Source organism: Hyposmocoma kahamanoa, unplaced genomic scaffold (assembly GCF_003589595.1).
Source record: "Hyposmocoma kahamanoa isolate Upper Pololo Valley unplaced genomic scaffold, ASM358959v1 92, whole genome shotgun sequence".
Classification (NCBI taxonomy): Eukaryota; Metazoa; Arthropoda; class Insecta; order Lepidoptera; family Cosmopterigidae; genus Hyposmocoma; species Hyposmocoma kahamanoa.
Window position 1 is genome coordinate 7,570,763 of NW_020654748.1, and position 15,736 is coordinate 7,586,498.

General features: G+C 36.2%; 2 protein-coding genes across 4 annotated transcripts; both read right to left on the minus strand.

Annotated features, from left to right (window-relative positions):
• Positions 1-520: 520 nt before the first annotated feature.
• Positions 521-3,365, minus strand: LOC113236865. 2 transcript variants are annotated; one of them, XM_026473079.1, is made up of 4 exons: positions 3,161-3,365; positions 1,641-1,776; positions 1,449-1,562; positions 1,344-1,379 (listed from the first exon to the last, which is right to left on the minus strand). In XM_026473079.1, exons 1-3 carry the CDS (start codon positions 3,310-3,312, stop codon positions 1,479-1,481), a joined length of 372 nt encoding a protein of 123 aa, XP_026328864.1. In that variant the 5' UTR covers positions 3,313-3,365; the 3' UTR covers positions 1,344-1,379; positions 1,449-1,478. The 2 variants fall into 2 exon arrangements, with proteins under 2 accessions (XP_026328863.1, XP_026328864.1); XM_026473078.1 differs by having other exon boundaries at positions 521-1,562.
• A 6,342-nt stretch (positions 3,366-9,707) lies between these two features.
• LOC113236449 (nucleolar protein dao-5-like) lies at positions 9,708-15,719 on the minus strand. Of its 2 annotated transcripts, none has more exons than XM_026472519.1 (7): positions 15,549-15,717; positions 15,129-15,217; positions 14,677-14,809; positions 13,082-14,440; positions 12,904-12,990; positions 12,624-12,752; positions 9,708-10,470 (listed from the first exon to the last, which is right to left on the minus strand). In XM_026472519.1, the coding sequence occupies exons 1-7, from the start codon at positions 15,654-15,656 to the stop codon at positions 10,315-10,317; spliced, it is 2,061 nt and encodes a 686-aa protein (XP_026328304.1). In that variant the 5' UTR covers positions 15,657-15,717; the 3' UTR covers positions 9,708-10,314. The 2 variants fall into 2 exon arrangements, with proteins under 2 accessions (XP_026328304.1, XP_026328303.1); XM_026472518.1 differs by lacking the exon at positions 12,624-12,752 and adding an exon at positions 12,003-12,441 and having other exon boundaries at positions 10,343-10,470; positions 15,549-15,719.
• Positions 15,720-15,736: the final 17 nt, after the last annotated feature.

Below are 15,736 nucleotides of genomic sequence, written 5' to 3' on the forward strand. Positions count from 1 at the left end.
AAGAATCCATCTGCAGGTACTTACGGCTTTACGAGTGAAGAGGAGTCAACATTTTAGATTTGTTATTTATTTATTAACACAATATACTAGTTTCTACTTAACTTTCATATTATTGGTATAACACTCTAAATTACACTAAAAATATTTTTTTCTTTAGTCTTTTCTTTAGTTTAGTTAGCTCATGTATTTTGTTAAAAAAGTACATAAAACAGTTAGCAATTTTGTTGCACCTTTACTTATAACGCCGCAAGTATATGCAAACTTATTATTTTTTTCTATATAGAAAATGATTGGAACTATACTGTAAGTAACCCACGCACATTACATTTTCGTATTTTTTGAGATAAAAAATAAAATGTATATTTCTCCATATTGAAAAAAAAAAATTCTCCGAAACTATCAACTTTTCAAGAAATTCAGAATCATATAAAAAAAATTAGCTAGATACTCCATAAGTTATTACTACATCCAAGTTTTATCCATTTGGGCCCACTCTGTGCGACGCAACGCCCGTGTGGCATCTACCTAAATAAGACACTGAATAGGGAGTGTGAGTAGCTTAACTTACATTACCGCGGAAAGAAATGGGAGCTATTTTTTAGTACATAGTTTAATATTCTATGTCAATTACGTTACATACGTACAAATTAGATAGGTACGACAAGGGATGCGAGAATTCTCGAGAATGCGCCAAAATACTCTGAAAGATGCGCGACCTTTTTCTTGGCTCATATCTAGTTTGTACGTAAAGGCGAGTACTCATTAGCGAGTTGTAAACGTGTCTTGTGTGGGATACAAGCAACCGGCAAGTATACCTAAGAAGCGAATATTATATATATAATTGAGACGAAATCGACACATCGCCGGTTGCTGCAACCGCAATTTGTAGTCGTAATTTATGTTCGCTTTTAATTGCCGGTTGATTGTAACCAACACAAAACACATGTTTACGCGGCGCCTTACACAATTAACATAAATTTGATTATTTTCAAAACTTTCATGGTTATTCACTAAAAGATTATCACATCAGTAATTACAGGTTTCTTACATCAGGAAAATAAAATGAAATTATACCGTATTGTAAGAAACCTGTAATTAGTGATAATTATTTATTACAGTTCATTACGCTATGTAATATCTCATTACAACATACCCACCATGACCATAATGGGGTATATGAAATGTGACGACTCAAATTAAAAATTAAGTCCGTCTGCTGTTAAAATTGAATTACTGTCTACACTGGAATAAACTCGTTATGATGGCACCATTCTTCAAACTCAAGTATCATTAGCACCTATTAGCTTAGATCTGATTACACCGACAGAATTAGTAAGATCCAGTTGCTCAATAATTAATTTCATTGCTCCTTTGTTTATATGTCAACAAACAGCCTTTATTAAAAAAAATATTGTGACACATAAAGACTCTAATAACATTCAGTTTATAATACAAGCAAATTAGCAAAGAATATAATGTTACTTTTGCCTAATGAAGGATTTCTCTTTCTTCTCTGATTTTTGATCAACTGACATATCAGTCGCATTGGGCTCCTGGCCTACCTAAAGCAAGTATTAAACAATTCAACAATTACCATTCTATGTGACTACCACAACTTTAATACACAATGCATTTCAAACCTGTTGGGTACTATTCTCTACAGAACCAGGATTTGTTTTTACAGGATCAGGGCTGTTCTTTGTAGGGGCGGGAATTTCCGCATCCCAGGGTCCTTGTTCCACCCCATGCTCATCACCGAAAAATATCTTTGCAATCCTTAAACAAAAGTTTTAAATTTAATATGTATCAGGGATTTAAAGTAATTATGATAGAACAAAATTGATTAAATATTTTCTAGAATAGTATTTATGATGAATAATAGGAATGAAATGAAGAGAACAGAATAAATGATTTAATTCTATTCTAATGAAATTAACTAATAATAATAATAACGCGCACACACTGATAGCCTCACACTAAGGAAATCCTGTATTGCGGGTCCCATGGACACATACATAGACAACCACAAACTACACCCAAACTCACGACGTGGTACACTTTTACATTTTTGCCAGGTTTCCCACTTAGTGCTATTACAGATTTTTGTGGGTTAGTATTGTGGGAGTACTGGATCAGAGAGTGCTTATGTATTAAATTTTGAATTTTGATGTTGCAGAACAGATGGCTTATCTTATGGAGAACATATACAATGCATATAGGTCTTTATATGAGATACCGAAAAACAGACCGAACAAGTGATGTGGCTAGTGTTAAGCAACACGCATGTCCATAGCATTTGCATTGCTACTCAGAGCCTTAAATCACAAAGATCTGAGGGATATTTGCTACTGACACTTGCTAGTGAGAGATCAGTGGTTAAATTAAAAATTAATTAGTTAAATAAGATACCTGCAAATTATAATATTGTCACCTTACTTTTTTAATCTCGTATCTAAAAGCAGAACGTTACTGAAATGCAAAAAATGGATTGTATATACAAATTTTGCAGTAGATTTCATATCACATTTCCTTCATATTTACACACTAACTTTAACCTATTCTTAAAGTAAAGCATCCAAATTAACACCCTTGGTAATAAATTTAAAATAAATAGAAAGTTTGCCATCTCCTGATCAATCACTCTTTGTTAGATACGAGTTTGAGAAAGTAAGGCATCAATATGTTATTGCTAGTTATATGTATAATCACAAATTTTGATGATAAAAGGGAATTGATATAAGAAACTTGTTGTATTGTAACAATAATTTTTATTGACAAATTGACAAGTAACTTTACACTTTAGAAAGGAAAATACAAAGATTGCAGGTTTGGTAAAATTAGCCAATTGCTACCATTTTGTCCAAATAAAATGTAACAGGAAAATTAAACGAGGATAGCACTTTGAAGAGTTATTGAAAAATTTGTTTTGAAAAATTAAACATTAGACAACAAAATCACATATGTTGCTCTAATCCCTAATTAACTAAAGCACTTGTGTTATGGAAATCGGAAACAAGGACGGTATCACAAGCACCCAGACCCAACAATATAGAAAAGTTAGTTTTTTCCGCATTGATCCCGCCGGGAATCGAACCCGAGACCTCAGAGTGTGAGTGTGTGTAAGTTACTTGACCACGGCGATCGTAAGGTATTAACTTACCTTTTCCATTCAATTCCTATTCCGATAAAGGTAAATGTAAGAAAACCCTGCCACAATACTGTTACTAAAGCTTCTGGTTGCCTCTTGTGTCCAAAATTTTTGTATGTTCTAGTGTTAATAGCTGCCATTGGTTTTAATACACGTGATAGCATTATAAAACTAAATTCGTTTCAGGAAATTAACAAAATTAATCACATATATTTAATTTGGGAATCGCATTGAGGTTAGGAAGTTGTTTTGGTAGTTTGCTTTGACATAAAACCTGGTTTTTTTTAAATTTATTGCTGGCCATGGAAACAAAGAACTTCAGCCGAAAACATAAACGTTTAATTATATTTCTGTAAATATGGCCACCACAAAGAGGATAGGCAATTTGAGGCGGCGTGTTTGGATTGACTCGGGATTCCTTAGAACGGGCCGATACGGGTATTTTAGTTCGAGATTCGTATAATTTCGCGTTTTAATCTTCGATTAAGGCACAATAGCACTATCCTATTCCACTTTAAACTACATTTCACAAAATAATTGAAAGTCAAAATAAAAACAACAATTTTCCCTCCAAAAGGCCCAGAGCGAATCCCACATAAAACCTGCAACCTGCAATGTTACCACATAAAATGTTTAAAAAAATTCGTTTTTGTGTTTCGCGGCAACCGTTCGGCCACGTACAGGGTCAAGAGCACGTTAAGCTTTACACTTAAGACTTAAAGACTCTCGATCTCCGTTCGACATCCGTCCGAAACAATTAATCGACACTTTTCGCGAAATACATAACATATCGAGATGTACAACCCCTTATAAGCGGTTTTATAGTATCTTATTTAGTTTCAGTTTTATTGTTAAGCATAATCAAGGTTATAGACATTTCTTTCTGGTTTTACTAACAATAAACATCGCAAAATCTATTGTGATACTTATGTTTAGGAACCACGACGTAACTAAAATAAAATACTAAGCATAACTAACGTATTTATCACTTACGATGATTATAACTAGTGACATCAAATTTTTGTAGCAATACGTACGCAACATTAATTAGGTACCAAAAAATCAAATACGATGGTTACGCTTTGGAACACATCGGTAGTATAAAAGAAAATACTAAGTACAATTAACGTATTTGCCACTTATGATGGTTATAGCTAGTGACATCAAATACTTTTAGCTTTGCGTACGCAACAATAAACAAAAACGTACGTTTAGATTTATTCAAAATTGTAACCTATCAAAACTAAAACAATCAGTACATAAAGATTTTTTTGTCATCCCGCAAAATCCTAACGTAGGTACTTTTTTGTGATGAAATATTAGTTTCCGATAGTGAAAATGGTGATTCAAAGAAATTTGATGCGTTCAATGATTCAGATGGCAGTGTTAAAGGTCAAAATTATATTCCTGATGCCGATTATAACGAAAGTAGCAGTTCTGATGGTGAAAATGTGAAACCTACGTCGCTGAGCGGTAGTAAAACAAAACAACAAATAACTAAATAAGAGGCCAAAACAGCACATACGAATTTAGCATAATGCAAAAAGGGGTAAAAAGAAAACAATTTACGGAATAGAAGAATAGAAACGCGAAAAATACGTGGCAAATAATTGAACCGGAAAAAATTACAAATAACTACAAAAATACGAAGACAAAAAAATATATAGAACGCTAAAAACTTGAACTAGGAGAAACAACAAAAGTCTTAACTAATTAGAACAACGACATTGAAAGGACATAAGATAAAACAAACAATATAAATTATTAGCGCAACGAATATATTAGACATGCTCCCTGCATGTACCTTTTGCGGCCATTTGGAATGAAACTATATCCGGTAGGAACCAGGAAGACATAGTTTCTGCTTTTCGGGCCTTCTTTGTAAATAAAAGAGATTCTGAAAATGTCACTTTGTGACTGGATAACTGCGCGGCGCAAAATAAGAACTGGACATTGTTTACATTTTTAGTTCAGATTGTTAATAGTAATTTAATTGCAACCCAATCAATTACCCTTAAGTATTTTGAACCAGGTCACACCTTTATTTCCGCCGACTCTTTCCACCACCAGGCAGAACTGGCTTTGAAGACTTAGTTTGAAGAAGATGGACAAGGTGTACGACTTTTTTAATTTCGTGGAGTGTGCTCGGTCTACGAATACAAAAAAATTTCGTGAAAGTCGTGGATGTATCACATTTCTTTTACTTTCATGATTATGCATTACAACACAAGCTACGAAAATAGGTACGAGTCGCGAATATATTTAAAGGATATAGTGGTAGTACGGGTTGTGAGAGGACATTACTAATTAAAATAGTATAAAAGTAGTTATTATAACCAAGAATTCCAAACTCTAGATTTCTTGCAGACTAAGATAATAAAGTTACAAGAATTCCCAGAAGTTGCCGTTAAATTAGAACCAAGGGATATTAGTGTAGAAAGAAAGGAATCCATTACTTCAAAGCTCTTGCCTCTAATGCCCGAATATAGAAAATCATCAATCATCATGTCAATAACTTCCGGCAAACAAATGGTCGTGTACCAATCACTATTCACGGTACAACGATTCTCCAAAGCAACAGTAGCCACCTGTCAGTTTTAATAAAAAAGAAGCAATCATCCAATTAGTGGCACTTTGCACGCGCGCCACTTTGGTTGTTTTTGGCTCATCTCGAAAGACCCATACGCTCGATTGCTGCTTTGTTTTGGGATCGTAACTATAAATCCATGTTTCTTCACCTGTTACTATGTCCCACACCAAATTTGACGTTTGTGTAGTATTGATTGTATATGACTCATGCTTGTGCCTAAAGATGCCCGAATCTCATAATATGTCACATGCCTGTCTGTTTTGATCATACGTACGTACAGAATCGATGTTTTTGTTGTTCACAGCAGTGGACGGGCGACCATCACGAAATTCGTCACTGAGATTCACACGATCGCGTTTGAATTCTGCAAACCAGCTATCAATAGTCATCTTGCATAGTGCTTCATCACCAAAGCAGTTTGAAGCCGAGCGAAACTCCGTTGAGCTGTTACATTACACTTAAAGTCGTAGAAAATCATACTACAAAAATTTTCACGAGTTAAATTTTCAAATGTTGTAATTACTTTTTAAATATTGTTTATGTAAGTGGCTAGTTCCCGAAACTCATAGTGCGCCCTATGTAAGCATATATATATATATATATCATACTACGATGTTACTAGTCATAAATATCACATTTGCTTCATTTATGTTAGTTATGCGTAGTAAAGGCTTCTCCAGGTTCACTAGTCATAAGTTTTTGGAGATTTTAAGTACCTACTTACTAAAATATAATTTACAAATGCATTGTCATAGAAATAAAAATTATGATCATAGGTACCCAACAAAACTAAAATAATAAAAATATGACTTTTCGAAAGTATAAGAGGAGACAAGGAGGGCAGAGTAGTTGAGTCAACATAACCTTTTCGAATATTGTACTTAAAGTTGGTAGAATTGAAATGGGTCCATAGTTACAAGGATCAATTACTACCGCTTTTGAATAAAGGAATAACCTTACTGTAGTTCATCAAATTGGGAAAAATATATATGCCCTAGAGATCTTCAGTTTTTTTAACATGTATACATTTAATCAATGATGTCTTTTGACTTAACGCGACGAAAATTAAATACACTGCCACAAACTTTAACATTTTTCTTTAGGAGATCAGTAGCAAGAGATATATAACAAGCCCTCTCCGTGTCCTATAATTGCAGGCGACATAAATATTAACATCCTTTCTGACAGTGGCAATGCACATCTGGAAGCAAGCAGTAGATACCTGTGTTTACTTGCCGAACTAGACTTAATTCCCACTATCAACAAACCCACTAGAGCAAATTCTTGTCTGGATCATGTGCACGTTACGTCAGGGCATCCCGCTATTGGAGTTGTATGTCGATCTGATGTCACGTGTACGGACCATCTTCTAGTTGCAACAGGTATCTCTCTTAAAAGACGCAACACAAGAAATATAAAGCGTTTTGTAAATAATGTTGACTACGACGAAATCGTCAAAGAATTAAGCAGTACCGAATGGACGACGGTTTTAAACAAATATTCTGTAGAGGATGCGGTTTCAAACTTTTATGGGTATTGTTTTAGACATTACAAAACGAAACACCTCCCAGATCTTTGAAAGTCGTTCTAAATTCGCATTAAAACCGTGGATGACCCCCGGCCTTATCAGATGCTCCAAGCAGAGACAATATGATAAAAGAATGTTACAAAGCTTTCAAACAAAAAGCTTTGGAACACTTACAACTGAATCCGAAGTATTTCTGGAAGTTTTCTAAATATCGTAAGTCCAATGCGTCCACCATACCTCACAAAATGTTTCTGGGTAACTCTTCTGCCACGGGTGGTCAAAGTATATGTAACCTTTTTTCAAAACATTTTCAATCTATTTATGGCATTCACAATCCACCAGATTTAAGTAAATATAAAATCAGTGCCTACCAACACAGTTTTTCTCTCGGTAATGTAATAGTTTCTGAAGATGAAGTACTCAAGTGTCTTAATTGTCTTGATGGTGACAAAGGGCCAGGACCTGATATGATACCGCCACGCTTTCTTTGAAGCTGTGCTGAAGTTCTGTACAGACCACTTTGCATAATCTACGATAAGTCCTTGCAACTTGGTGTTTTCCGTGGTAGATGGAAAATAGCACACATTACGCCTATACACAAAACGGGTCGTTTGGAAGATATAGCCAACTACAGACCAATCTTAATTTTATCAACAGTTGGCAAAATTCTAGAATCGCTCATACAAAAAAAAATTACTCTCATGTTAAAACCATGATTGATGCCAACCAGCACGGATTTTTGCCACATAAATCAACTTCATCAAACTTGGTGTCATTTGTATCGGATATATCGAATGTTTTGGATGGGGGCGGTGAGGTGCATTCGATTGACACCGATTTCAGAAAGGCGTTTGATCTGGTGCATCATGATATTCTTCTGTACAAGATGGAACCGATGGGAATTCACGGATCGCTACTAAGATGGTGCGAATCTTACATACACAGTAGATCTCAGTTGGTGGCAGTTTCTGATTTTAAATCTGAACTGCGTTTGGTGCCATCCGGTGTGCCACAGGGCTCTAATCTGGGTCCACTATTTTTCCTAATGTTCGTTAACAATATTGCTTTTTCATTGAGTTCGAAATTTAAAATGTATGCTGACGATTTAAAGCTATACAGAGCTGTCAACTCACCCAATGACGCCCAGCTGCTTCAAGATGATCTTAACAGAGTGCATTGATGGTGTTGTGATAACGGAATGGTCCTAAATACAAATAAATGTTACCACATCAAATTTACAAGGCGTCAAAAACCATCAATTGTCACTTATTTTATCGACCATACGCCCTTAACGGAGGTTACCAGTGTTCGGGATTTGGGTGTTGTCCTAGATGCCACCCTAAGATTTAGAAATCATTATGACTCTATTATCGGTAAAGCTTCATGGTTAACGGGTTTTGTGTCTAGACAAATGAAAATTTTTAAAGAACCAGCAATATCTATTTTAATTTATAACAGTTTAATACGTAGCATATTAGAATACTATTCCACTGTCTGGAACCCAGGTTACCAGGTTCATTCATATAGGATTGAACGTGTACAAAAACGTTTCCTCTATCATCTAACGTATAATAATTTTAAATGTAAGCAGTTATTTTCACATGAGTCACGTCTCTCTTATTTTAATATTTCCTCATTGCAAAAGCGCCGAAAATTCAAGATTATTCATGGTTTCATCGACGCTCCTGATATACTCGAGTGCTTGTATCTATCTGTACCTCGTCCCGGAAGTCGCCTAATCAATCGTAAAACTTTCGCACTCCCTACTTGCAGAACCAACCTTGGTCAACACAGTCCAGTGTATCGCACGTGTTCTTATTATAATGCTATCAGATATGATTTTGACATATTCTCTTGTTCTGTGGTCTCAGCTAGAAACTCAACAAGAAAATGTATTATATAGTGACTGCGCGATGAATTTTAGTTGTTTGTTTCCTATTATTCATGAATAGCAGATATGTAAATCTTAATTTACTATATTTTGTTTAAGCACTTTGTTTTAAATACGAAACGCTGTGTTCACATCTAGAAGGACACACTCTTCTCGCCTTATAATGTTAACCAATCTGTTGTATTTGATTTAAGAGTTGTATCCAGTTTTGTGAACCGAATAAAAAAAAAAAAGAAAAAAAGAAACGATTAGACTTTTCTGTTGTCGTGTTTTCTAGTTAAAATGTTGGTTAGTAATAAGTATACTGTTGTTGTTAAAATCCTTAAGAACTTATTGATGTCAAAACAAAATATAACGTAACTATGACGGCATGTCAAATAAATTGTAAATTTACATTATATGTATACATTCTCATTATGACAAGTGCCTAGATTGGAGCAGTACGGGAATGCACTTAGCAGGAATAAAGTTCATTATGCTTTGTATAAATAATACTGTTACAAAAATTCGTTTCCATTCCGTTCTGCCGCAATATAAATTGAGCCTAAGGATTCTAGAATTGTGAACGCAGTCTATGTTATTTATCGTCAAAATTAAAACACCAACCTTCGTTACTTAATATCACTAAATATAATAATTAAAAGGCGGTCTTATATAACTAAACAAAAACAAATTACTTATATTCCGAAAGAACAAAAATACATCATTCACTTATCGGGGCTTATTTACAAACGAGGGCGACATAAATCACATTACATTTTAAACTAATTAATGACTTATCAATTATTTACATAATAAGTAAAAATTTAAAAAGCTAAATAATTGGAGTCACTGAAAAATTAAATCAAAAGTGCAGAGGTAATACCTAAATAAAATTGAGTTACTAAACTTAAATAATATTTATCTATAGAAAAATCTAAGTTAAACCCAATACATTTGAGTTGAGGTGAAACAAAAAATGGGCGGGATATTCAAACAGTAGTAGTGCAATATTAAGAGGAGATTAAAACGTATACCACAACATAAGTCCTTACTTTGGAGTGACACATTAAGAAATGCGATTAATAAATGCATCGGGTTTAACTGTTTAACATATAAGTAAACGTCGTTATTTTACTCCAAAACGTATGTATATATAATATGCGTGACAGTTAACTTCAATCCTCGAACTTGATGGAGTGGACGCCAGTGTCGATGGCGCCACCGCGATACGAGCCTCTCTTCTTCTTCGTTTTCTCATGTTTGAATGACTTGCCACGAGTGTGTCTTAAGTCTTGATTCGCTCGCTCTCCCCAAGACCCGCGGGCTCCGCTCTAAAGAATATAATTTCAATAAATATATGCAATGAAACATTTACATTCAGTGTATTTATTTAACTATGATCTTAAGCTGGTTTTCTACCGGCGAGGCGAGACGAGAATCTCGCCGGCCTATTTCCACCAAAAATTACCATTAATAGATCGCCCGAGCCATCAAGTCTTCGCGCTGTGGTTGTAACATTCAGAGCTGTTCAGTTTGTCCAGCGATAAACACACGGCTGTAGTAACATGTCCCGATTATTATTATTATTAATATGTTAAGGGCAGAAGAATCAGATCAGCCATCTTACTTTAAATCTCAATTTCTCAAATTCTCAATCTCGCGATTAACATTAAAAATGATGAAATGAAATTGTGGTTCCGTTGTACAGTATAAGGGTGCGTTCAACTTAGTCGCTGTCAGAAAGAAGCGCTGCAACTGCGCGGCGGCCGCGCAACTGTGGCGCTGCTGAAGTGCGACCAAATTTTTAGTGATGTTTTATCTTTCGACTCAGTTACGCGATGGATTATGACGAAGAAACATTACTTTTACCTAGTTCTTGGGGCACACACTTTATATATAGGTATTAAAAATTACTCACTTACTATGTTTTATTCAGTTGTAGTTTCAGTTTCAAAATTGTTAATAAATTTTAGACATAAATTTTCCAATGGACTTTTTTTATTCAGTCGATTGAAATCGGAACTGCTGTCCCATATTGCAGGCTGTTGTTTTACATTCTCTATAAATTCTTCAATTCGATTTTTATCCATCGTGGTTAACTACACCTCATTAACCGTGACTGCAACCGAGCGTGAGCGTGAGCGTGCGGTTGCAGCGCTTCAACAAAAAGTATGAAAGTAGCAACGCAAACAAAGCAACTAATTTGGACGCGCCCTAAGGGCGCAGGTCGATTGTAGTCACTGTTAGTGAGGTGTATAATTATGTTAATTTTTCAAATTAACCACGATGGATGAAAATTGAATGAAAGAATTTGTAGAACGCAATAAGGGACAGCAGTTCCTGCAGTTACTCCAATCGACTGGTTTAAAAAAGGCACGGGAAAATTTATGTCTAAAATTTATTGACAATTTTGAAACTGGAACTACAACTGGAAAAAACATAGTAGGTGAATAATTTTTAATACCCTATGTGTGAAGTGTGTGTCCAAAGAAATAAGTAAAAGTAATGTTTCTTCGTCAGAATCCATCGTGTAACTGAGTCGAAAAATAAAACATCACTAAAAATTTGGTCGCACTTCAGCATCGCGATTTTCGCGCAGTCGCCGCACGGATGCAGCGCTTTTAACCGCCGCTAATTTGAACGCGCCCTTATACTCTAAATAGGCAACACGACGGTTCAATTTTACATCAACAAATATTTCAATTCTTGCCTCGCCCATTCTCGTCAATACATCGAAGGTGAGCCAGAAGAGAATTGAAATTTTGCCATGCAAATTTCAATCCTCGTGTCGCCTAGCCGGTGGAAAAGTACCTTTACTGTGATTTAAGTTGTTTTTTCACCCTAGTGCCAATACAAAACTTACCTATTTAATCAAATACTATTTTCTTGTTTTGAGAATTATCTCCTCCCTCAAAACTTTTTCGGTCATTAAATCCTCCTCTTTTGTTGAACCCTCCCCGGTCTCCGCCCCACGAGTGCCTGTCACCATGTCCACCCCGGTTGCCCCCTCTACCGCCACGGCCTCGGTCGAAGCCCCCTCGTCCACCACGTCCTCCCCTTTCGCCCCCGAATCCTCCGCGGCCTCCCCTTTCGCCCCCGAATCCTCCGCGGCCTCCCCTTCCCCCGCGCCCTCCCCTATCATTGAACCCCCCACGCCCTCTGAATCCACCACGGCCTCTATCATTGAATCCACCACGTCTATCATTGAAACCACCCCTCCCCCTGAAACCACCTCCTTGCCAGTTGCCAGACCTATTGCCATCAGTCTCGTCTTCCCCATCATCATCGGCATTTTGGCCCTCCTAAGTAAAGAAAGGAAGAGCTTAATAAAAACCAAGACAACCCTATGTAAGGACTGTAAGTAAAATAGTAAATGCCCAAAATTTTACTAAGGCACCAGGCATATCAGTTCTGATTGAAAATAGATTTTGTTACTAGTCATGACATGGAGTCGCCTTGGTTTCTCAAACTTTGGGGCATTTACCTTTGCGTCAAAAGAATTATCCTTTAGCCTAGGATCAACATCCACTTTATTGGGGTCAACTCTCTTGAATGGGACTGCTTTATTGTTTGGTTCATTTTTCTCATTTGGTGTTGATGAATGGTTTGTCTCCTAGAATTCATTGGACATTGTGAACTTTTCAGTATAAATATGGTAATTTAAATGACTAAAACATGCTAAATAATGATATACTAAGAATAAAAGATTGAAAAATGTCGTAAATTCATCAAATAGGTAACAAAATATTAATATGTATAGTAACCTTTACAAAATTGCTGTAAGGTTTCTTAGCTTGAGGAGTTCCATCAGATTCCGAAGCTTTCCTTTTCTTCCCAGCTTTAAATCCATTCTGAAACAATACACACAATAAGTAAATAATAATTTCTCACAATGAACCTCTTACACCAACATGGTAGTTGTAATAAGATTTGTGAATTCACCTGTTGGAATGAATTATCTTGGGGTTTCTTAGCAATTTTAGCTGCAGGTGGGCCATCATCATCATCGTCACTGTCTTCAGAAGAGTCGGCCGTTTTGGCAGGAGTTGGTTTTACTGGTGTCTTCTTTGGTCCATCATCTTCAGAGTCACTGTCTTCATCTGAAGAATCCTGTTTCCGAGCTTTAGGTTGTGGTTTAGCAGGTATAGCTTTTTGAGCTGGTTTAGGATCTGCATCACTACTGTCACTCTCATCAGAAGAGTCAGCTTTCTTAGCTGCAGGTTTTGGTTGCGGTTTAGCAGGTGTCTTCTGAGTTACTTTTGGCTTTTCGTCTTCACTGCTATCATCTGATGATGATGAATCCTTCTTTACAGGAGGCTTAGTGAGTGGTTTTGAAGGTGTCACAGTTTTCTGAACAGGTTTTTTAGGAGCATCCTCTTCTGACGAATCACTGTCATCAGAGGATTCTTGTTTTTTTGGGGTAAGTTTGGGAGCTGCTTTAGCTGCAGGTTTGGGAGTTGGTTTCTGCACAGGTTTAGTTTGTTCCTCATCACTGCTATCAGAGTCTGATGAGGATTCCTGCTTTTTAGGAGTTGATTTAGGAGCAGCCTTAGCAGGTTGAGGTTTGGCTGGGAGTTTAGGCTTTTCATCTTCAGAATCATCACTGTCATCTGAAGACTCTTGCTTCTTTTGAACTTTTGGCTTGGCAATAGCTTTAGCAGGAGTAGGTATCAGTTTAGCATTTTTCATTTTAGCTCCATCATCACTACTTTCATCATCAGTTGATGATTCTTGTTTCTTTGTCAGAGGTTGGGTTTTTGGAGCAGGTTTTGCAGATTTGGCAGCAACTTTTGGTTTTTGTTGTTCATCACTATCACTTTCATCTGATGACTCTTGCTTCTTGCCTGCCATTGGCTTAACTGGTGTAGTCTTTGTGGGTGTAGGTTTAGCACCTACCTTGGGCTCCTCATCACTACTGTCATCATCTGTTGAAGTGTCCCGTTTTTTCAGTGTTGGTTTAGCTGCAGGTTTCTGTTGAGGTTTAGGCGTTGCTTTTTTAGGCTCATTGTCGCTGCTGTCAGAATCACTTGAAGATTCCTGCTTTCTGGCTGGTGTTGGCTTTTGAATAGATTTTGGTGGTTGTTTTTGCGCTGGTTTTGCATCTTCATCGCTGCTGTCCTCCTCACTATCAGAGGATTCTTGTTTCTTTGCTATTACTTTTGGTGCCACTTTGGCAGATTGTGGTTTCACTGGCTGTTTTGTAGGTTTTGAAGTTGCATTATCTTCACTGTCACTACTGTCATCCGAGGATTCTGCTGCTTTTTTCACAGGTGTAGGTCTAGTAATTGGCTTTGGAGCCGCCTGCAATATTTAGTGAATCCATTTTATTTATTTTATAGAGTACATAAACTATAGAAATAAAATCTATGGCTTGTTCAGAGGTAGTGACGAAAGATATTTTTAATATCACAGAAAGTCAATAACACATTTTACATCATTTTATAAGTACACGGTTTATTATATTCAATATATATACACACACGTCATGCATCGCATCAGGTTAAGCACAGACCAAAAAAACAGAAAAAAAGTAATACCTTTGTTGGCTTTTTATCATCTTCTGAAGAGCTGTCATCAGAGGAGTCTTGCTTCTTTTTGGCTGCTGTTAGCTTGCCGTTCAGCTGTGGTGCAGCCTTTTTTGGTGCTTCATTCTCACTAGAGTCATCAGAGCTATTTAAAAATGGTAAAATACCTTTTTTAAATTTATATATTAAATTATAATCATATATATTGTATATATTTCACATAATTTATATATTATATTAAATTTATACAATAGAAAAAGTGCACATTCGACCTCCCATCTCACCTGATGGAAAGTGACAATGAGGTTGACGATGGAGCATGCACCCTCACCTTAAAAAGGCTCATGTTAGTAATGTTCAGGGAATAAAAGTAGGTTAGAGAGTAAAATCTAAATGAAATTATACCCTGTAAAGGTACAATAAACTTAATGATAATGAATGGAAGTTGCTCCCTTTGTTGATACCTTTCACAAGCCTTCTGTGCAGGCTTACTCAGTTTCTTGACTTGCTGGATGATATCCACGAGAGAAGGCAGATTTTTTGGACGAGGTTTCTGAAAATACGTGTACATGTTTAACATAAATAACCAACTTATTTCGTGACTTTCTTATAATTAACTCCGAGGTAGTGATCAAATAAATGTATGTAAAATTACGGCGAACCGTCGAATTTGTAGTTGCTTTCGTTCTGATTCAAAATTTATTTATTTCTGATAAAAAATTATCACCGAAACATTAGCAATTGAAGCCAGCTAGTTTCGCAGATCATAGGCTTTTGTATTTCATCAACATAAACTTACAGAAATCATCACATTGCCGCAGTAAAAACCAACACGTGTTATCCCAACCCACACGTGGTCTTTGGTTAGCGAAGATGTTACTTACCGCTTTTGTTTTCTTTAAAAACTCTTGTGCTAGCGACTTATCAACGTTTAAGAGAAACTGGTGCACTAAAGAAGTAGCTTCTGCTTGAATTTCAGGTTGCACACCCATTTTTGTGTTAAATTTTATAAAATTAGAGCAGATAAAAGTGCGCAGGCAAGAGTCCCGCTTGTCCACAGATTAAAAAAGAC

Coding starts and splice junctions, on each gene's coding strand:
- LOC113236865 (XM_026473078.1), bottom strand. CDS start 3,312: ATGCTATCACGTGTATTAAAACCAATGGCAGCTATTAACACTAGAACA. Junction 1,777..3,160: donor ATAGGAATTGAATGGAAAAG/GTAAGTTAATAC, acceptor CTTTTGTTTAAG/GATTGCAAAGATATTTTTCG. Junction 1,563..1,640: donor TAGAGAATAGTACCCAACAG/GTTTGAAATGCA, acceptor TACTTGCTTTAG/GTAGGCCAGGAGCCCAATGC.
- LOC113236449 (XM_026472518.1), bottom strand. CDS start 15,656: ATGGGTGTGCAACCTGAAATTCAAGCAGAAGCTACTTCTTTAGTGCAC. Junction 15,218..15,548: donor TTTTAAAGAAAACAAAAGCG/GTAAGTAACATC, acceptor ACGTATTTTCAG/AAACCTCGTCCAAAAAATCT. Junction 12,442..12,903: donor CTTACAGCAATTTTGTAAAG/GTTACTATACAT, acceptor TTCTTTACTTAG/GAGGGCCAAAATGCCGATGA.